Raw genomic sequence first — 23,424 nt, 5'->3', positions numbered from 1 at the left:
GGAGAAGAATTTTGAAAATCTCATCAGTTTTTACCAGTAGAAAATATGAACCTTTCAATCAAACTTCCATTCATTTGTTCTTCAAAATTAAAGAGACTTTTCTTTCTTTCTTTTTTAGGGGTAGCAACCCTCTAAAATTGAGAGATGTTCTTTTATAATCCAATGAGTTTTAGACGCAAGAACCTTGGGATTAGTGTTCAGACTGAGATCCGATTCTCTCTCCTGATAACTTTCTCTTGATTTATTGTTCTATTTCTCTCCTTTGGAGGCAAGCTAGAGCCTTCCAAGGGTGTGAACAGGAGGGTAAAGGTTCTCTTGGGAGTTGTTTTGTCTCCATATGAACAGTTGCCTAAGGAGATGGTACCTTCCTTTTTCTTAGCTAGAAAGTTAGAATCACTTGCCAGGGGTATTGGGTAAGTCATTTGATGGAGCTGGAGCTGAGATTCAGTTTTTCATTTGTAAAATGAAGGGTTAGACTAAATGAGTGGTTCTCGTTTTTTCCCACAGCACACCTGAGAAATACAATCCACTCCTTTCAGTAACAGTGGCTTCCTTAAGTGATGATTCAGAGTATGAGAGGGTGTATAGATGTGTATAAGCTCTGTTTTCTGTCTTTGGTATGTGTAGTTGTAGGAGGGCATATGTCTCCCTAGGGTCCTCATCTTGAAAATCACTGGGCAAAATGGTCTTTCAGGTCCTTCTCTGTTTCTAGCAAAATGTTTCTTTGTATGAGGGATTTCATGACTCAATATTTTCCTCTAAGAAACCTTTTTTTTAAAAGTACATTTAATGTGGGGTTTTATTTTCAGATTAAGAGGTATATTTGTCTATTATAAAACTTTAAAAAAAAATTTTTTTTTAACTGTAATCATTCTACCCTGATGTAATTCAAAATTATTTTGGTGCATTTTAAAAGTCTTTTTCTGTGTATATATGGATATGTAATTAATTAACTTTTTGGAAACTTTTTTTTTTTAGACACTCTCTAATGCTATGCAAAGAACACTGACTTTAGCTACATTGCCAGCTACTCTGCCCTTGGAAAACTCTCTTAACCTCTCTGATCCTTTTAAATTAATTTAAATAAAATTTTAAATAAAATGAAGTGAACCTTTTATTTTCCATTCTTCCTTTTAAAATTAAGGCCTATTCTTTTTTAAGAGTTTGAAGAATTTGGGGTTTTGGTGATTTTTTTTTTTTTCCAATTCAGTCCCATATGAAGGCTCTGAAAAGGGGTAAAGAACAAAAGCTTGACATTATGAACAAGCAATACAAACAACTTGAAATTCGTTTGGATGAGATACTTTCTAGGATTGCTAAGGAAACTGAAGAGATTAAGGACCTTGAACAACAGCTTACAGAAGGTGAGAATTTAATTAAACTTAAGGTAAATTAGTTTTAGTCGTAGTGGAGGACAGATGACACCCAGATAGGCATTAATCTATATAATAGCTGAAAATGCTTCAGCTGTTAGTGCTAGTATTTGACAGGGAAGTATTTGCAGAGTACTTGAAAATGTTTAATAAATTTTTAAATCTTTAGTTTTGTTTTGTTGCATTGATGTCGTTTTGAGTCAGGTCATTCCATTCAGTAGCCAAGAAGTCAAATACACGAAACTGATAAGCTGTCATGTGGTTGTCTTCTTCTATGGCATAAAATGCTTCACAAGCAAAGAGCAATTGACATCAGGGCATTCAGTGTCATTGTAAGGAGAGCATAGAAGGGACTTTAGGATTTAATTTTGCAATGAAAATTCAAATTATGACATTCCAGTGATAGTGAAAGAGAAAGATAATAAGCTGTAGTGGTGATAGGCCGGCTTCATGTGAAAAAGTTCCAGTCTCTATTTTGCCATTATCAACTGTGTGGACTTTGGACAAGTTACTTCTATTTTCAGTCGTGAGTCTCCTCACCATAATACCTATGTAGCCAGGTTGTTGAGAGAATTAAATGAGACAGTGTTCATAAAGTACCTGACACATAGTCAGTACTAGATATATATATATATATATTTTATATTATAATATATATAATATAATATATATATATATTTTTTTTAAATCCATGAGTTACGTGTTTATGTTGCCAGTGTTAGATTAGTTTAGTTGGTTTTTTTTTCTTTGTATGCTATATGGCAGGATCACACCTCATTATTTTCCATGTGAATATCCTGTTATTGCAGCACCATTGTTGAATTTTTGTTTGTTTTTGGGGAGGTGCATGAACGGAATTGAACCCGGGTCTCCTGCATGGTGGGTGAGAATTCTACCACTAAACTACCCTTATTCCTCAGGATTAGTTTTATATATGGAATATTTCTGTTTTGTACATCTAGCAGCAGAAACTCACAGTTTTGCTGCATGTTTTTCATTTGGAAATTATTAAACTTCTTTTACAGCATGAATTGGGCATTTTATAAGCATTACCCAATAAATATTTTTATTGTAAACCTGTACTCTATTCTGTGAATAATAGGAAAAAAACATCTTTCATATCTTGAAAAAGAAAAATGAAATAGTAGGGTTAGGAAATAAATGAAATCTTAGAATTTCACTCCTAGCTAATAACAAACAGCTAAGAAAACCAAAACAGTAATTATATATCTTGAAAGAATTTTCTTGTCCATGTTCTTACTTTCTCTTCTTCCGTCTTGCTTAGGCCAGATAGCAGCAAATGAAGTGCTGAAGAAAGACTTAGAAGGTGTCATCAGTGGTTTGCAAGAATACCTGGGAAATGTCAAAGGCCAGGCAACTCAGGCCCAGAATGAGTGCAGGAAACTACAGGATGAGAAAGAGACATTACTGCAGAGATTGACCCAAGTTGAGCAGGAGAGAAACCAACTGGAAATAGTTGCCATGGATGCAGAAAATATGAGGAAGGTATGGTTTGCTTCTTCTTGCCTATTTTCTTTAGCCTCAGGTATAGATGATGACCAAATGAAGTTAGTTAAGAAGTTAGCATCAGTGCAGTTTTAAGTGGCAAAAAATATTAGGGGCCATTTGGTGTTTTTTGTTTCTTTAGTTCTTGTTTTCCTTTAGTTGTGATTTGTCTGGGATCATTATTTTGCCTTTACTAAGAAAAGGACCTATACAAAGAAAACTACAAAAAACTGTTAAAAGAAATCACAGAAGACCTAAATAGATGGAAGGGCATACCGTGTTCATGGATTGGAAGACTAAATATAGTTAAGATGTCAATTCTATGGGAACTCTATGCAAATTTTCTGTTAACTGAAAACTGCTCAAAAATAAAGTTATATATATATTTATATATAACTTATAAAATATATATAATATAAATATAAAATATACATTTATATATAACTTATAAAAATAAGTTATATATATAAGTAGGGCAGGGGAGGGGGGCACTCATGAATTTCAAAAGAAAGAGAGACTGAAAGGTCCTGCACCACAATGAACCAGGGACTTATATCTGGAGGTTAAGATTAGCGGTCATGCTCCTCCATTTTTTTCTTCTTTATACTTTCATATCTGGATTCTAAAAGATGGATAAACACTGCTTTTATAGTAGTACAAATAGAGGAGGAGAGGGAAGTAGGGAAGTGGCTAGTCATCCTGATTTGATTAAGAAAAAATAGCTCCTAAGGCATAGGTGAAACTGAATTCAAAGTGAAACTTTGAATAAAGTATGAGGTCAGTAATGGTGCATTCTATGGATTAGCTCTTGCTAAAATTGTGTTTGCTTAGCCTCTGAAAAGGGGCTTAGAAAAGGAAGCTGGAGTAGGTATGAACAGGGACTGGAATCTCTGTCCTTCCTATGACAGCTGTAAATAGTTCGGCATCAGAGAAAGAAAGGAATCATCTTGTGCCCATTCCTGGACTGCCTTCGTGCAGCCTCAATCTTCCTAGCTAGGAGCCTTGTTTAGACAAACTCTTCCCTGCTCTGTCTTGGTCAGTCTCCAACTCAGAGAGTGCCAGGCACTGGGAAAGCATGGAGGTGGGGTCAGCAGGAGGCAGGAAGGTGGACAGGTGGCAAGTAGTGAGTTTTCTCAAGGATATCTTTTTCTTAGAACCACTCATCTCTGGGGCAGAGCCTACCCCTAAATCACAGCCCAACCGTTCTTCTCTCTCTTTTCAACAGCATCTGAATAGTTTTCCACAGTAACACAGTTCACGCTTCCTACACTGACATCATAATGGTGACTACTGACCATGTGCATAGAAAGGACTTGAACAGAAAACATATCTTTATATATTAAAGGAAAATATAAGGTTAATTGTTGATATATAGCCAAATCTACTCTGCATAAATTAAAGTGAAGACTGTTTTTCCTAGGATTTTTGTTCCTACTTTAGGTCTTTGGCTTTCCTTTCTGTATGTACCAAAATATGGCAGATTTTACTCCTCCATGTTAATTTTAAAAAGGATAAAAGTGGTTGCATGCTAAGGCTCTCCACATGAACAGTATGTACTAAATGCATCATTCATTTATAGAAATGAAAAATCAATTTTCTAGCTCTACAGATTTAAAAAAAAAAAAAAAAGATGTCAATTCTACCTAAATTGATTTACAGATTCAATGCAATACCAATCAAAATCCCAACAACTTATTTTTCAGAAATAGAAAAACCAATAAGCAAATTTATCTGGAAGGGTAGGGTGCCCCGAATTGCTAAAAGGATCTTGAGGAAAAAAAAACGAAGCTGGAGGTCTCATGCTGCCGGACTTTAAGGCATATTATGAAGCCACAGTGGTCAAACAGCATGGTATTGGCATAAAGATAGATATATCGACCAATGGAATTGAATAGAGTGCTCAGATATAGACCCTCTCATCTATGGACATTTGATCTTTGATAAGGCAGTCAAGCCAACTCACCTGGGACAGAACAGTCTCTTCAATAAATGGTGCCTAGAGAACTGGATATCTATATGCAAAAGAATGAAAGAGGACCCGTATCTCACACCCTATACAAAAGTTAACTCAAAATGGATCAAAGATCTAAACATTAGGTCTAAGACCATAAAACAGTTAGAGGAAAATGTAGGGAGATATCTTATGAATCTTACAATTGGAGGAGGTTTTATGGACCTTAAACCTAAAGCAAGAGTACTGAAGAAAGAAAGAAAGAAATGGGAGCTCCTCAAAATTAAACACTTTTGTGCATCAAAGAACTTCATCAAGAAAGTAGAAAGACAGCCTACACAATGGGAGACAATATTTGGAAACGACATATCAGATAAAGGTCTAGTATCCAGAATTTATAAAGAGATTGTTCAACTCAACAACAAAGAGACAGCCAACCCAATTACAAAATGGGAAAAAGACTTGAACAGACACCTCTCAGAAGAGGAAATACGGATGGCCAAGAGGCACATGAAGAGATGCTCAATGTCCCTGGCCGTTAGAGAAATGCAAATCAAAACCACAATGAGATATCATCTCACACCCACCAGAATGGCCATTATCAACAAAACAGAAAATGACAAGTGCTGGAGAGGATGTGGAGAAAGAGGCACACTTATCCACTGTTGGTGGGAATGTCAAATGGTGCAACCACTGTGGAAGGCAGTTTGGCGGTTCCTCAAAATGATGAATATAGAATTGCCATATGACCCAGCAATACCATTGCTAGGTATCTACTCAGAGGACTTAAGGGCAAAGACACAAACGGACATTTGCATACCAATGTTTATAGCAGCATTATTTACAATTGCAAGGAGATGGAAACAGCCAAAATGTCCATCAACAGACGAGTGGCTAAACAAACTGTGGTATATACATACGATGGAATATTATGCAGCTTTAAGACAGAATAAACTTATGAAGCATGTAATAACATGGATGGACCTAGAGAACATTATGCTGAGTGAGTCTAGCCAAAAACTAAAGGACAAATACTGTATGGTCCCACTGATGTGAACCGACATTAGAGAATAAACTTGGCGTATGCCATTGGTAACAGAGACCATCAGGAGTTAGAAATAGGGTAAGATAATGGGTAATTGGAGCTGAAGGGATACAGACTGAGCAACAGGACTGGGTACAAAAACTCAGAAATGGACAGCACAATACTACCTAATTGTAATGTAATTATGTTAAAACACTGAATGAAGCTGCATCTGAGCTATAGTTTTTTTTTTTGTTTGTTTGTATGTATTTTTTGTTTTTTTTTCTTTTTTATATATTTTTTATTTTTATTATTATTTTTATTTTTTTCTCTATATTATCATTCTATATCTTTTTCTGTTTTGCTAGTTCTTTTCCTAAATCGATGCAAATGTACTAAGAAATGATGATCATACATCTATGTGATGATGTTAAGAATTACTGATTGCATATGTAGAATGGAATGATTTCTAAATGTTGTGTTAGTTAATTTTTTTTAATTAATAAAAAAAAAAATTAAATGACCATAGATCAGATGGTCTACTTCTGAATTCTTAAGTTTTATATCACTGATCTATACCACAAAACTTGTGCCAATACAATGTTGTTTTGATGTCTGAAACTTTGTAATAATCTTTAAATCCAGGAAGTGTGAGTACTCCAAATTCATTCTCTTCTTTCAAAATGGTTAAAAAAAAAGAAAGAAAAGGATTATTGCTGAAAGTTAATATTATCAAATAACTCTAAAGAGTATGAAATTGTAGCTATTACAAATACTATATTAAATGTTCAGATTTTATTATTTGTGCAGCAAAATTATGCACATTTGTTTTTCTTGTTCCTGTAATTACTCAGTAGTTCTGATGTCATTTTACAGCTAATAAGACAGATACAGTAATGTAAATGATACCTTTCCTATTGCTTTGTTGACTACCTGATTTGAAAATTTCACTTGCTTTGTTTTAGTTGTGTGGCAATCTTTTTTTTTATGTATGAAAACTACAGATTTCCAAATGTCACCCTCAGTAGGGTGGCTCCAGAAATCTGCATTTTAGTAAAATTAAAAATCTTTATTTTAATATTACAAAATTTCTCAGGCATACGAAATGTATCAAAAAATAATATTTAATACCCTCTCAGTGCAGCACTGCTTTATGAAATAAAACATTGCAGATTTATTTGAAATGCTCTTGCATGTAGTTCAGAATCTTGAATGCAATTATCATTTCCCTGAGTCTTTATTCTTTTATTATATATGTGTTCATCCATAAACAGAATATTGTATTGTTTTGCATGATTTTTAAAGATTTGTATAAAAAGTATCAGTGTACATAATCCTTGGCCATTTCCTTTCTTCCCTCATATTTATGTTTTTGAGAATAATGTACGTTTGTAGCTCTATTTTATTTTTATTGATGTATCTAGTATTCCATTGTATGTATCTACATAAATTTATTATTTACTCATTCTCTGAAAATCAGAGAAACGTTTTCTGAAAACCAAAACCATTCTATGAAAACCTTTTGCCTATTACAAACAGCGCTGGGAGAAACGTTCTTGCACACAGATGGGTATGAAGACTAGACTTAAAAGTGGAACCGTGGAACAGAGAATATGTGCTTCCTCAGCTTCACTGGATATTGTCAAATCACTGTCCATAGTGGTTCTTACAATTTCCATTCTCACCAGCAGTGTGGGAATTATACCACATCCTTGCCAACACTTACTGCTGTCCAATTTTTGTTTCTTTAACTTTTATTTTGAAAAAATTTCTAACTCTACGAAGAGTTGCAGCAATAATACAGAAAATTCACATACACTTATTTGCTTTCTCTCTCTCTCATATATTTAATTTTTTTACATGATTTTGTAAAATTTTTTTCCTGAACCCTTTTGAGAGTTAGTTACAGACGTCATGCTTCTTTACCCCTAAATATTTTAGCATGTGCTTCCTAAGAACAAAGACATCTTCTAACATGAGCACAGAACAGTTACCAAATTCAGAAAATTTGACATTTTGTCAGACCTCGTGATTGCCAATATGATGAGTTTGAAATAATATCTTTTTCTCCCTCTTCATTATAAAGATTTTTGCACTTACTGAAGAGTTAAGAGAATACGGTGACTATCTGTGTGCTCTTCACCTTGATTCAACAGATACTATACTGAATTTGTTTTCTGTCTTGTTCTCATAGAGATACACTTTTTTTTTGGTTGAGACATTCGTAAGTGGCAGACATTATTTCATTCCTTCAGCACACATCTCTTAGACAGAAGAACATTTGTCTATATCACTACAATGCCATTATTACATTTAGGAAAAATTAACAGTAATTCCATAATTTCATCTAATATATGATTATATTCAAACTTCCCCATTTGTACCAAGAATATCTTTTTTTTTTTTTGTAACCTAGGCTAGTAATCCTATACAGAGTCACATGTTCTGGATTTGTCTGGTTGTTTCCTAATAGTGTTATTTAACATGTTCCTGCATGCCCTATATAAAATTATCTTTTTTTTAACTGCATTTCCTTGTGATTAGTAGAGAGTTTGAGCATCATTCATACATTTATTTGCTATTCAGAGTTCCTCTTCTATTAATTCCCTTTTCATATTCTTTGCCCACTTTTCTATTGTATTGTTTTTTCCTTATGATTTGTAAGAATGCTTCATATAGTCTGGATATTAATCCTTTGTTCATTATATGTGGAATCTTCTTTTTAAGGAAGCAGCCAAATGTTCAGATACAGGTAGTCTTTGATATATACTTTGATATATAGTTGAGAATCTGTTCTGTAGCAGTTCTCATCACAGGCTCCTCCTCCTTAATCCAGAATAGTTTAATCTAATTCCTCAAGAGCCCAAATAAATGGATAATAGCTATAATTTACAGTCACCAAAACAAACTAAAATGAATCAGAATTGTGGTATGATAATCAATATGAATTTGTATTCTTATTAGCATTCACTGAAGTTACACTGTCCATCACCCTTAATGTGGGGGGGTGCCAATCCATTTTGTTCTTCTGATAAGTGAAAGCTCTACAAATAATAGGAAGAGTGTAGGTTTTAGAATCAGATATCATATCCTGACTGTCCTTTTTTAGTTACACATTCATATGTAATTAAACTTTCCTTCTCCAGTTCCTTGTCTGTAAAACAGGATAATAATACCTTGCCTTGCACAGTTGTTATAAAGATTCAATGATATAATGAATGTGAAAGTATTTTGTAGTGTCTGATGGAAAATAGGCCCTTAAATTTTCTCCTCCCTCCCTTTTTTTTTTTTCCTTCTTACATATATTCTGATTTATTTAAAGTGTCATACAGCTAGTTACTTTGGAAAACAACATGTTAGTAGCTTCCTGATAGTTCTGATTACATTTAATGTTTTGTCTTCCAACCTGGATAAACACAGCTTGAGTCTTCATCATTTTGCTAATGAAAACTTTCTGTGTCAGGCCAGCATTTGGTTTACAGCATTCAAGTTACTCATAATAACTTCAGATGCTTTAACAGTACAGTAGGTTCCATAGTTAAACATACACTGAATTTTTGCAGGAGCTTGCAGAACTAGAAAGCGCCCTTCAGGAACAGCATGAGGTGAATACATCCCTGCAGCAGGCCCAGGGAGAACTCAACGCTTATGAGGTTGAGTTAGAGGCTCAGCTAAGAATGAGGGATGCTGAATCCAGTCAACTCAAGGAAGAGTTGGAAAAGCTAACACAGCTTAGTCAGGTAAGTAGGAACATAAAGCTGTCTCAGAAGATAAGTAGCCTTAAGAAATTAGTCTTCTTTTATTATATCTTACTTTCAGATTCAGTTTTTTAAATTTGTGTATGTGGAATGATGGAAAGGACTCATTCCTGGTCTCAGACATTCCAAGTTGAAATACTACCCTTAAGTGAGCATGGGTGTTTTAGTTTGCTAAGGCTGCTGGAGTACAATACACCAGAGATGGATTGGCTTTTATACAGGGGATTTATTTAGTTAAAAATTTACTAATTTTGGGAAAGCACACTGTGACGTCTGCTGGCCATCTCTCCCAGCTTCTAGGTTCACACAGATTTTCTGGGAGGCATTTCCTTTCTTCATCTCCAAATGTCTGGATCTGTGTCAGCTCCAAACTGAGTTGAGATGGCCTGTGCTGAGCTACTTCTCTCTCTTCTGACTCTCCTTTTAAGCTTCTAGCTTATCAAATGTCACTCATTGTGAAAGGCACTCTTCTTAGCCAACCGCAGATATAATCAGCCATAGATGAATTTCACATACTGATGATTTAAGTCCACATCAGAACAACTGGGCACCATCACTTGGCCAAACTGATACCTGAACCTAACTACTATAATGTCCATCCCTTGTCAACTTGGCAGTTACATACATTACCTTAAATCATACTTAATCTCCAAATAGAAAACAATAACAGACATATTTTTTTGCTAACAATGCTCATCTCTCCTGCATACAATACTCTAAATCTTTCCATATACAAAATACATTCATTTCATCACAATTTCACGAAAGCCTTAAATCATTTCACTAACAAGACAAATACAGTACCAACTCATAGTATAAAATCTCATCAAAGTCAGTTACAGGCATGGTCTGTCCTAAGGCAGAATTCTCTTCTGGCTATGCTCTGAACTAGAGCAAGTTATCTGCTTCCAATATACAAAGAATGAACAGTTTTAGGATAAATGATCCCATTGCCATAGGGAGAAATTGGAAGGAAAAAATCTCCACATCATATGTTGAGACTCTGGGACAAGACAGATCTTTTTCTGATGTACGGATCTATAAATTTCTGATTAGTAAACTTTAGTTATATAAAATCACTTATGAAGCTTTTTGTTCAGTCTAGATTCCTGAATCCTACCCTAGAGATTCTGGCTCATTAAGTCTGAGGTGTCATCTAGGTATCTGCATTTTTAACAAATATATCAAGTGGTTTCTATGTAGGGGTGTAAGGATCACAGAAATACTTGTCTGAGGGAAAGGGGGACAATAATTATTGAATCACTCATAGAGCTTTTAAAGGTAGGTGTTTGGCCCTCCTCTGGAGATTCTAATCTGGGCTGACCTCACTCAGAATTCCTTTTTTTCCTCATGCTTACTCCTCATTAAATATTAATAGTTTAAGGGGTCATGTGAAAAAAACCTTTTTTTTTAATTTAAGAGTATAAACATAAAACTGAGTTATAAAACTGAGGGTTAATAAGGGATTGTGGGTATTAAATAATATATCAAAATGCTATTTTACATTTTCATATCATTGTTTCCTATGGCAATAGTTAGAACGATCAGCCCTTCAAGCAGAACTTGAGAAGGAAAGACAAGCCCTTGACAATGCCCTCGAAAAAGCCCAGTTCTCAGAAGAAAAGGAACAAGAAAACAATGAACTCTGTACACAACTTAAACAGCTGCAGGTAGAGATTTGTTTGTTCACAATATATCCTTACATAGGCCATCCAAAGATGTTAATTTCATCAGTCAGGTGTATGACTTTCTCTTCTTACATGTATTGAGCGACTTGGGTAGATAGAAAAAAAGGAATTCTGCGTGAAGTTATATTATAACTTTGTTCCCTTATAAGACCATCATTTTGTGTTGTTATAATGGAGCAAAAAGATGGAAACAGTGTCAACGGTATACAGAGAGTGTTGCTGTGTAAACTCATGAAGGAAAGAAATACCTTGTCTTTCTCTTAGAAGCAGGTTTTTCACTAGACTGAGCTAAAATGATGAGACTGGTAAATTATTCTACTGAAATACCTTTATTATTATCCAGGAATTTAAGTAGAGTGGGTTGTGGGAGGATTTCTGAATTGTAAACACTTTTCACAATCCCTTTCCCAGAAAAGATGCTATTAAAATGCAATTATTTTGCATTTGTGGGAGTTTTCTTTGGCAGGATATCTTTACAGCTGTTGTCATAATAATTAAGTCAGTAAGCTGTAGGAGAAGCAGATGGATAGTATTTTCCAGATAATTAAATTCTCTCAAAGAGGACAGGTACCTGAACAAAAAAGGACCTGGATCAACACTCAGGTCTCCAAATCTGTGAGGAGAGGGGCTGCTTGGCTGGCTGAGGTGGCAGCTGTTTTACTTCATCAGAAATAAAGGTTAGGGGGAAGGTTTTCAGAAGGCCATGCTGAAAAACAGATCATGATTCCTGGAGAAGGAACACAGGAAAGGAAGTTTTAAAAAAAAAGCCATGCTAGTAGGTCCTGCTGGGAGACCATCGCCCCTGCAGAGAGCCAAAGGGCCCTCACGCTCCACTGCCAGCCATCTTCCTCACAAGGTCTCTCCCCTATGTGGGGTCTTGCTTCTGTCCACACTCTGTTGGGCACCTGCAGCAGAGAAGCCTCCCTGTCTCTGATTTCGGAGTCTCCTGTTCCTGCAGCATAGGTGTGCGTGTGTGAAACTCTGTGTGACCAAGCGTAATAGATGGTTGTGTGTGCCATTCTGGTACTGTGGTAGCCTGCGGAAGGTGTGTGCTGGGGAGCACATAACACCTGTGAAAGTGTCCCCAGTCTCCTCTTCCAAAGAAAGACAAGAGGCCAACCTGTACCCTGCAATCTGCTGTTTTCCCCCAGCCTGTGACTTTCAGGGTCCTTGCTCCATCCTGAGCTGGGCTCCCTGGTGAAGCCCACTACCTAGGAGTGACCCTTGGGGGCTGCTGGGAGGCAGTTGTTCTTAGGACTTCTGAGGTGCGGGATTATAAGAGTACCCCTAGAGTAGGCCACTGCAGGCCCTTGGAGCAGGTAGGATCCCTGAGGGTGCTCCAGTCCCCCTTACTGTAACTCTTCATACTCAATAATGACCTGTCAGGTGGGGTTGGGGGGTCCTGGGACCTGGGGTTTGGAGTCTGAATTAGGCTGCATCCGTTTCACTCACCAGTTTCTGTTTGTATTTGTAGCTTTTTAAAATAAAATTTGAAAAGAAAAAGAAAACAAGTTTTCATAGTCCAGAAGGCCTGGCACACTGTCTGTGCTGTGTCTCTCCAATCCACCCACCCCACCTGCCCTCAGCTCCTCTGCTTGGCACACAGACTCATACCCTATAACCCTGTCATGAATAGACCAGGTTATACACCCACAGCAGTCACTGTCAAGATTGGAAATGCAGTTATCCAGGAAGGATCTGTGGAAAGTTCTATTGTCTGATAGTTTGGACTCCTGGAACTGCACACAGAGCCAACAAGGATTTTACAAAATGTGTATGAACAGAAGCAGTGCTGGAAAGGGACAGAAAAGGGACAGACTGAAAAAGGAGTGACTTCAAGGGCAGAACTATGAAAGCTGAGGTCTGGACTAAAGAGATATGGGACCAAGAGAGTGAGCCTACCCATGTGTGTGGAAAGGGCAGATCTACCCCTATGCTTGGAGCAGGCAGGCCTTGCATCCTGTTGTTCAGGGAGAGTACTGCCACCCTAATGGTCAGAGATGGTGGGGCCTGTGCTCTGGCATTCACTGGGGAACTTGGCTGCCATTCTGGTGCTTTGAGAGGGTGAGTCCTTCACCTCAGTGTTTTGGGGAGCACAGCACAAGCACTTGGATGTGGTACTCCATCAGGCCCAGAGGACAAAACATCAATCCACCCATGACTGTCAGACCTTGAGATCTAATGGGTTTACGCTGCTAGGTTATGGCCTTGCTTGGAACCTGTGACAGTTGTTTTCGTTCCTTTTAAAATGGGAATGTTTATCCATGATGTCCCATTGTATTTTGGAAACACATAACTTTTTTTATAGGGTTCACAGGTCCGTAAGACAGAGGAGTTTTGCTCCAGGATGGACCACAACCGTATTTGATTTTGATGAGACTTTATACTTAGCATTGTTATTGAAACAACTTAAGGCTTTTGGAATGTTGTGATGGAATAAATATATTTTTTGCATATGGGAAGAACATGTCTTTTTGGGGGGGGGTCCAAAAGACAAACTCTTGGGGATTGAATTATGACTCCTTACAAAAGGCATGTTCAGGTCCCAATCCCTGTTCCTGTCGGTGTGAATCCATTTGTAAATAGAACCTTTGATGATACTATTAGGTGTCCCAGACTGAATAAGGGTGAGCCTTAATCCAATATGGCTGAAGTCCTCATATGTATATCACCCAACTTCAACAACTATCAACACATGGCCTATCTCATTTCATCTAAAATGCCTTCCACACCCCACCCCTCACATTTCACACACTGAAGTAATTTGAAATGAATACCAGACATCTTATTTTATTGGTAAATATTATACTACTATATGTATCTCTGAAAAATAAGGACTTAAAAAATACTATGCTATTGTTATACCCTAAAATTATAATCATTCCTAATATCCAATGACTGATCAGTATTCAGATTTTCTGAATCATCTCATAAGTAATTTACACTTGTTTTTTTGGATACAGTATCCAAATAAGTCCATGTATTAAATTTGTTTGACTTACCTTGAAGTTTCTTATAATCTATAGGTTTCCCTTTTATTCCTCTCCTGCTATATTGAAAGAAAACAAAAAAGAAAACCCAGGTTAGAATTTCCCATACTTTAGATTTTCTGATTCCATCCCAGTTGTGTCGATTAACATGCACTTATGTCTCATCCAGAGACAAATTTAGATTCAAGCTAATTATTTTTTGGCAATAAGATATTTACAAATAGTATTGTGTAGATCTGTGTGTATCATAGCAGGAGACGTAATAATTCCTGATTGTAAATTTTATAATTTTAAGATTAATCAGTAGGTTCAAGTATGGTCAACCTGGTAGAAAGGATTTTTTAATGATAAAGGGAGTTGAATAGAACTATCATATGACAGATAATACAGACTGTCATATGTGAGCATGTTTTAAATTTTGTTTTGGTAACTTTTATCTCCCAATTTCACTTTCTTCCATAGGATGACAATAAACTGTTAAAACAGCAACTTAAAGATTTCCAGAATCACCTTAACCATGTGGTTGATGGTTTGATTCATCCAGAAGAAGTAGCAGCTCGTGTGGATGAGCTAAGGAGAAAACTGAAATCAGGAGCTGGGGAAATGAGGTAAGGGAAAATCAAGATTTCCAAATACAAGTGTGTGCTGAGTTGTGAATTTGAGGTTCAGGGATAAAGTTACCTTTCCAAGTACTATTAATGACTGATTTCTTTTGTGAGATTTTCCTTTAGTTTAATTTGAATTGTCTGTCAGTTGGTTTTTTTAAAACTTAAGTCTTTTATACTTTTTGATTTTTAATTTAAAAAAATACATAAAGGTTTTTAAAGTACCTTTCTTGAAAATTCGTCATAGATCTTTGGGAAGTAGAGTCACATCATGCATTTTGAATAGCAAATAATATTGAAATGGACATTCATTCTTTGAACAAACCTTGTTAGCTGATATATTACAGTTCTCCAAAGAAACAGAACAAGTAGGACGTATGTGTATGTGCACACAAACATATACACACATTAAGATATTTATTATAAGAATTGTTTTACATGATTGTAGGCGCTGACAAGTCCAAATTTTGTACAGCAGATCGGAGGCTGGAGAATCCCAGAGAGTGATGCTGAAGTCTTTAGCCTGAGTCTTTAGGGGAGGCCAGGAAGGAGAAGGTGTAGTCTGGAGGCAGAATTCCTTCTGATTTCTTGAAACCCTTAGTTCTTTCTTTTAAGACCTCCAGCTGATTGGATGAATACCCCTCACTTTACTAGGGTAATCTTTACTTGAAGTCAGTTGATTGTGGAGCTAGCTAATCTCGTCTACAAATTACCTCTGCAGTAACAACTAGGCCAGTGTTTGACCAAGTAACCTGGACACCATAATCTTGCCAACTTGACACATCTAATTAACCATCACAGTTGATATGTGTTTAATTTCAGAGTAGCCACAGTCATTTGATAAAACAATGATTTGCCCTTAGGAAATGCTCAGCAAATTGCTGTGAATTGACACTGATCCCATTCTACACAGCTCTTTTTGCTCTTCCACTAATGTTAAATAGAATGTTCACACCACTATTGAAAATAAAATGTCACATTGGTACTGTCTTTATTTTGCCTTTTGTCAGGATTGATAGTCCTTCAGATATCTTGGGGAAAAGTCTGGCTGATTTGCAGAAACAATTCAGTGAAATCCTTGCACACTCCCAATGGGAAAGAGAGGAAGCACGTGTCAGAGAGAGAAAACTCCAAGAAGAAATGGTTCTGCAACAAGAAAAACTGGCAACCGGGCAAGAAGAATTCAGGCAGGCCTGTGAGAGAGCCCTTGAAGCAAGAGTAAGGAAAGGGCAAGAGGCAACTGGAGGGAAGTGTTTGGCAGATATTAATCTTTTTCAGCAAATTACAATACTTCCCATTAACATGTTAATACAATATAATTGTTATTTTCATTCATAACAAAACCTGGGTGTGACTGAAATTCAACTCTGAATATGATTACTGATATCAAAGACATGCTGGTTTGTGATATTCTGTTTTCCTTGTTTTAAAGCAAATGAGATATTATTAATATGCAGGTAAATAATGCTATAGGTATAATGTTGCTGGAGTATAGTGTGCCAGAATCTGATTTTTTAATAGAAATTATTTTAATGATGAGGCAAATATTAAAATCAATCTTAGAGAACATTCATGATAGAACTATCTCTGGTAACTCATTTGTCCAAAAAATATTTTATGTGTTTTGGTAATGGAAATAATTCTTTTAAAAGGTTTGAAAATGTATTTTGCTTAAAAATCGTCTTTGAAACTTGATTTCCTCACAGATTAATTTTGATAAGAGGCAGCATGAGGCAAGAATCCAGCAATTGGAGAATGAAATTCACTATTTGCAAGAAAATCTAAAAAGTATGGAGGAAATTCAAGGCCTTACAGATCTCCAGCTTCAGGAAGCTGATCAAGAGAAGGAGAGAATTCTGGCCCAACTCCAAGAGTTAGAAAAAAAGGTGAGAAAGACTATGGAGATGAGACTTTAAAGTACCTGTGAGGCCTACCAGCGATGGTCAGATCAGCTGAGAGGGATGTGATCCACAGTTGCCTCTGACTCCATTGCTAGCGGAGAGATGAACCTGATTTAGGAGACATCGGATATGGAATAGAGAGTCTGAGACAAGGGTGTCATGATAGATGGGAAATAAAAATTAGGAGTGTAAGGAACGACTTATAGAGTGAGATAGGACTTAACAGATGCTTGCTATTAGAATGAGTTTGCCTCCTTAGAAAACCCTTACCCATTTGGACACATCCATGGAAACTACTTTTTTTTTTTTTTTTTTTTTTTTTTTTTTTTTTTAAAGGAAAGACAGAGAGAAGGAAGGAAGGATAGAAGGAAGGAAGGAAGGAAGAAAGGGAAACATTTTTAAACATTTTCTTGTTTTATTGTATTCTGTTTCTCCGTTTTTGTTACATGGGCTGGGGCCGGGAATCGAACCGAGGTCCTCCGGCATAGCAGGCAAGCACTTTGCCCGCTGAGCCACCGCGGCCCGCCATGGAAACTACTTTTTAATGCCTCATTTTCATTTCTAATATCCTAGACTTTCTCGGAACTTCTCAACTATGTACGCTTATTGTCAAATCCTGGATCTTGTCAAATTTGGAAATGGCACCCACTACCTCTAAAATCACAAATTGAAGCATCCCACTCATCGTAACCTCTTATTCTACCAGCTCCCCATTTAGCAACCTTTTACCTTTATTGAGACTTCCAGTTTTCTGTCTTTTTTTTTTCCTACCTATTAAACCCTTTCTATCATTACTTTCCTCCTTGTCCAGCTTAAATTCCATGGTCTAGGGTGGTGCGACGGTGGCTCAGTGGCAGCATTCTTGCCTGCCGTGGCGGAGACCCAGGTTAATTCCTGGTGCCTGCCCAAGCAAAAAAAAAAAAATTCCATGGTCTACTGCTATAACCATTCTTTTGCAAATATCCTCAAATCCCTTGCCCTTTTTTTCCTTCTGACCTCCCTGATGAAAGTGTAGCTATCTGCTATCTTTGGGGCTGCACCCATCATCGTAAATATTCCTGAAGTAATAATCACTCACCCAGACATATTGGTATCCCTATAAACTCATAGTTACCAAACTCAAATGGGCAAAATTACCCTTTTCAGCTTGCTCTCCCATTCTCCATGGTTTCATACACTCTCACTCCATACAACTGTACCTCCCTTCTCCTAGCCTCAGCTAATGACTTGCTCCATACTTCACTATGAACCTATCAATTCCCAAGTCCTATTGAGTCCACCTACAAAATATATCTCAAGTAGTAGTTCTTTTTCCTTCTCTAACATCACTACCCTTATCTAGCCATCATCTCTCTACTGGACAATTGCCATAGCCACCAACAAATCTCCCCACTTCCACTCATGGCCATCCATCATGAAGCAGTCAGTGTGCTCTTTCTAGAATGTGAATTGGCTCTTGTCATTTGCCCCAGAAGCTACCCATTGTTCTTTTGATAAAAACCAAAATTTTTATGTTTATGAGGCCGTCTACAACTTACCTCTGGTACCTCTCTCCTTTTCTCATTATGTTCCTTCTTTCGTTGCTCAAGAGTGCCAAGTTCTTTCTTTCCTGCTGGACTTCCCACATGCCATTCCCATTATTGGACCTCTTCCTTCACTATTCTACTCCTTGACTTCCCCCTTCCCCACCAATCTTAGTCTCCCCTATTCTTTCGAAAAGTACCTTTTCTGTCCTTTTATAGCACTAATAAAAATTTTAATTATGCATTTACCTATTTGTTTAATGCCTGTCCCTCATAAGCTATAAGCTCTTTTAGGGCAGCAACCAGTCTTTTTGGTTTATCCTGTATATCTGTTGCCTGAGTCTACCATAAGAGGTGCCAAGAAGTGTTTGTTCCATGAATGAATGAACTGTGATCACTAAAATTCTTGACTGAAAAGATCGATTTGATTCCAAGTTTATCATACAGTTTTAAAATATTTTAATATATTTATTTATTCAGTAAGTATTTCAGGAGCACCTGCTATATGCCAGGCATTTTTCTAAGTACAAGGCCATGTAGCCATGAACAAAGTCCTTCATGGAGCTTACATGTAGTAGGCTTCACTGAGGGGGAACCTGCACAGAGTACTTTTATTTCTTACAAGCTGGCTCTTTTTAATTCATTTCTGCCAACTGGTTTATCTGTTAATTAATGTTTTTTTTTTTATTTTAGAAGAAATTTGAAGATGCCAGATGCCAGGAACAGTTTCTTGGTTTAGATAAAGAATTGAAGAATCTAAAGAAAGCTGTGGCTGTCTCTGATAAGCTAGCCACTGCTGAGCTCACCATTGCCAAAGACCAGCTTAAGTCCCTTCATGGAACTGTTATGAAAATTAACCAGGAGAGAGCAGAGGTGAGTTCTCTGGTAGAAAACAAGATTCCACCAGTGATGCTACTGTCGCATATTCATCTCTTGCTATAGACTTTGGTTATTTTATAAACCACTATAAAGTTGTCTGTTTCTCTTAAGACCTGAAGATTCTATTTTCCCTAACACAATGCCCAAGAATTTATTTTGTGCTGCTTTATGTTATATACTCCACTGAATCCTGAGAGGAACAATCAAATGAAACATACTTTTTTTTACCTCAAGAGTAGTAGTGATCTGCTTAGTAAGGTAGCTGTCAATAATTAAGGTAGCTGTCAATATGTGCCTGGACAAAGATTTTGAAGGCTTGCTATATAATTCTGTTGAATGTCAAATTTTTTGTCTTATGCAGTCTGATGATGTGTTACCTCGTATGGCTGTTATGACTCCTGACTGAGATAAAGTCTGTTACTGTTAGGATGCAAATGCTAACGGAACTAAGACAGTAGATCATTGGAGGGAAAATCTAATGATTAAGAATGACACCAGTCATGGAAGATTGTAGAATAGAGAGGAAAAAACAAGTTCTTTCTCTTTTTGATATAGCAACCTGCCCACTTGGCCCTCATGGGGGTTGGTGGAATGGACTGCTACATGATGGGAACACCACAGAAGATGGTGGGTCTTGGTACCACATCTCTGTTGGATAACCAGGCAAGCTATCTTACTAAAGCAGAGGAATCAATCTTAGAGAAAGAACGAGGTCAAGAAAATAATCTCTGATGACTGTGATGCCTTTTTAATTATCTCTGTTGCGGCAGGAGCTGCAGGAAACGGAAAGGTTTAGCAGAAAAGCAGCACGTGCATCCAGGGATCTGACTCGAGCAGAAGCAGAGATTGAGCTCCTTCAGAACCTTCTCAGGGAGAAAGAGGATCGGGTCAGTGTTGATACCAGAGACCTCCTTACTGAGCATAATCAGTTCCTGGGAGACTCAGTTATTGTAGATGACACCTCAAACAATTTTGAAGTACAGTTGGTAGTCGATCAATATTTTATATTCTGTGTGCCAAGCCCCATGCAGTTTAGATATAAGGAGTAATGCAATTTCCTCAGCAGTGAAGTATAAATGAAAACTATAGAATTTTTATCAAGTTGCAAGGATAAATGCATCTTGGAACGAATTTATTGACAAGTTTGTGTGTGTGATTTTTCAATAGTTTCGAATAGAGATGGAGAAAGCAGATGCAAGCACCTTAGGAGCAAACTCACAGTTGCTAGAAATCGATAAACTGAATGAGACAATGGAGAGACAGAGGACAGAGATTGTGAGGCTCCGGAATTTACTAGACCTCACTGGGGCTGGTAAAGTATTGGGTTTTGATTTTCTTAGTGGTTTGTTTGGTAATTGTTGCTTTCACTTGTAGACATTACTATTCTAAAATAAAATCATCTTGTTTTCCAATCTTTATAAAGTGTGTCTGTGGCAAATGATTCACTGCTTGATTTACAGAGGTGTAGTAATTAATAAATAATTTTAAAAGTATATTTTGTATAAATGAGATACTGAAACACCTGATTACAAAGAGACTGATAAAACTTGTGTTTGCAAAAGAAATAACGTTTATAGATCTGTTCCTTTCTTTCTCTGATTCACTTTATAATTAAAAGACAGAAGGATATGCCTATCCTCTTTATGTGTTGGCAAAAACTGATTACCTAAAGGCAGGCTGACATTCAGCTTTGAGGAACCAATAGAATTTATTGACACTCATGAAATCACTTTTGGATTTTGAGAGAGAAAGGAAGTAGATGATTTCATACCGACTACATGGAATGGTTTTACTTGACAGATAACAAAGGAGGCTTTGAAAATGTTTTGGAAGAAATTGCTGAACTCCGACGTGAACTTTCTCATCAGAATGATTACATCAGCAGCATAGCAGATCCTTTCAAAAGACGAGGCTATTGGTACTTTATGCCACCGCCACCATCATCAAAAGTAGGAAATCTGTGGTACTTGGAGTGTGTATTGAATATTTTCTTGAAATGATTACAATATGCCCTTCTCCCAGTTTTTGTCAGGAGCCATACGATACAAACACATTTGTATGCTAAACTATACGTTGAAGATCTTAAGTATTCTGTTTGTTTGTTTTCATATTTCCAGATAGTTTCCATTATTCTCAGTTTTCAGCCTTGAGTGATTTTAACTTAAGTAGCATAATGCTAAATGAATTTGTTCTGCCAGATCTTTTTCTGAATGTCTTAGTATAGTCTTTATTTTTTGGGGGGGGGTGCATGCTCCAGGAATTGAACCTGGGTCTCCCACATGAAAGGTGAGCATTCTACCACTGAACACCTGTGCACCCATTTTTCATGATTTTATTCTGGTTTTTAGAGCAGTTGTAGGTGTGCAGAAGCATCATGCAGGAAGTACAAAGTTCCTATATATTCCTCTCTTACACACAGCTTTCTGTGTGTAACATTTTGCATTAATATTGTACCTTTGTTAAAATTCATGAAACATTTTTATAATTATGTTGTTAACTTTAGCCCACTGTTTACCTTGTGCTGTACAGTTCTATGAGTTTTTCTGTGTGTGTATGATTATTTGTATACAACCTAAATTTCCCTTTTCCCTTCTTGAATATACAATTCAGTGATGGTCTTTACATACTCAAAGTTGTGCCTCCGTTCTCAAGAGGTACTTAAGTACTTCTAATATTTGAAATGAAAATAGGGCCTTGCCAGGAAAGATGGCCATTGCCCTTTCATGTTCAGGTGGTATGTTGCTGTCCCTCACTGAGGATGCTGGAAGGGAATAGAGTGATTTGAGTCCAGAGAGCCTGTAGAAAATGGGGTATAGAATTGCACAGTCGGGGCGGGCCGCGGTGGCTCAGCGGGCAAAGTGCTTGCCTGCTATGCCGGAGGACCTCGGTTCGATTCCCGGCCCCAGCCCATGTAACAAAAACGGAGAAACAGAATACAATAAAAACAAGAAAATGTTTAAAAATGTTTCCCTTTCTTCCTTCCTTCTATCCTTCCTTCCTTCTCTCTGTCTTTCCTTAAAAAAAAAAAAAAAAAAAAAAAAAGAATTGCACAGTCACTCAAGCAGAAAATAGACATGTAGGTTTCATTTCATCTTAACATTCATTCATTCTTTGCTTACTGCAGACCAGGTCAAGTGCTAGGCCATGGTGGGGTTCACAATGAATGATATAGACCCTATTCTAAGGAGCTTATGGGTTGATGGGGTATACAGACACACCAATGTAATACAAAACAGTAGAAATACATGTAGCAACAGATATTGACTACATACTCTAGTTGGAGAGAGTTGTTAAAGATTCATCTGATTGGCAAGTTCAGGAATGCTTCACAAAGGGTGGTGAAGACTGTACTTAACAAACAGTGAAGCTTTTAGGAAGGAGGAAGGAGCTGAAGTGAAAGAGAATGGTTGGTTTTGGTGTGATGGTTCGCCTAGTGGGGCTGGAGAGTTTAACAAGAACAATGAAAAGTGAAACAATATATGGATTGGAGTTATACTCTTTGAAATGGCCTTGAAATCCCTTGCACTTAATTTTGTAGCCTGTGGGATATATGTAATATGATCAGAGCTGCTGTTTAGGAATAATATTCTGGCTGAGTGTGGCATCTAGACTTACGGCAGGGTGAACTTTTTATGAGGCTATTTGAAATTGTGCAGGTGAGGAATGAAAGAAGCCAGAACTAAAGCAGTGGAGTTGGAAAGAAGAGATGGAATGAGAGTTGTTAAGGAGACCACATGGTCAGGGTTTGGTGCCTGAATGGTAGAAGGTGAGAAGAGGATTATAAATGTCAATCATCTGAAGCAGAGGGTCAGGGAAATTTACTTCAACATATACACAAGTTTCCCAGGGCTATGGAGATTTAACCAGAACTCCAAAGACCAGAATCTAGGACTCTATTCCCCAAAATCTAAGAAATTCAGAACCTTCAAAGCAACTGGGGCTACAGGTGGAGGTAGAGGTTAGAGCTGAACTACATTTGAAAGATAGACCTATAGACGGGGAAGAAAAGGGTGAGTAGCAGAGAAGAGCAATCCATGCTTTCCCATAAGAGCAAGAGATTAATATCCCCAGATGCCCTTGAAAGCTCACTGGTTTCCTTTGTCCTCTGTTGCTATCAAAGACAAAGCAAAGGAAAAGAAACCATCAAGATAGATGAGTACAGGGCGAGGAGAGGCTCACACCCAGCGGTTGATCACTTAATGGAGAAACTGTCTTCTTTTCTCACT

General features: G+C 37.1%; 1 protein-coding gene across 19 annotated transcripts in view; it reads left to right on the top strand.

The window, feature by feature from the left end:
• The window catches only part of CNTRL (centriolin), a 152,378-nt gene that overhangs the window by 90,608 nt on the left and 38,346 nt on the right, over positions 1-23,424 (top strand). For 17 of the 19 annotated variants that reach the window (XM_077143255.1, XM_077143259.1, XM_077143267.1 and 14 more), the window contains 11 exons: positions 1,211-1,364; positions 2,659-2,879; positions 9,418-9,594; positions 11,148-11,282; positions 14,753-14,898; positions 15,906-16,113; positions 16,602-16,781; positions 19,013-19,192; positions 19,969-20,085; positions 20,366-20,510; positions 20,999-21,147. In XM_077143255.1, coding sequence (XP_076999370.1) covers positions 1,211-1,364; positions 2,659-2,879; positions 9,418-9,594; positions 11,148-11,282; positions 14,753-14,898; positions 15,906-16,113; positions 16,602-16,781; positions 19,013-19,192; positions 19,969-20,085; positions 20,366-20,510; positions 20,999-21,147 — 1,812 coding nt within the window. The remainder of the gene's footprint in view (positions 1-1,210; positions 1,365-2,658; positions 2,880-9,417; positions 9,595-11,147; positions 11,283-14,752; positions 14,899-15,905; positions 16,114-16,601; positions 16,782-19,012; positions 19,193-19,968; positions 20,086-20,365; positions 20,511-20,998; positions 21,148-23,424) is intronic. The other 2 variants (XM_077143262.1, XM_077143266.1) reach the window with 2 other exon arrangements.

This window comes from Tamandua tetradactyla, chromosome 2 (assembly GCF_023851605.1).
Source record: "Tamandua tetradactyla isolate mTamTet1 chromosome 2, mTamTet1.pri, whole genome shotgun sequence".
NCBI lineage: Eukaryota > Metazoa > Chordata > Mammalia > Pilosa > Myrmecophagidae > Tamandua > Tamandua tetradactyla.
This window is presented reverse-complemented; position numbering and strand designations above follow the sequence as displayed.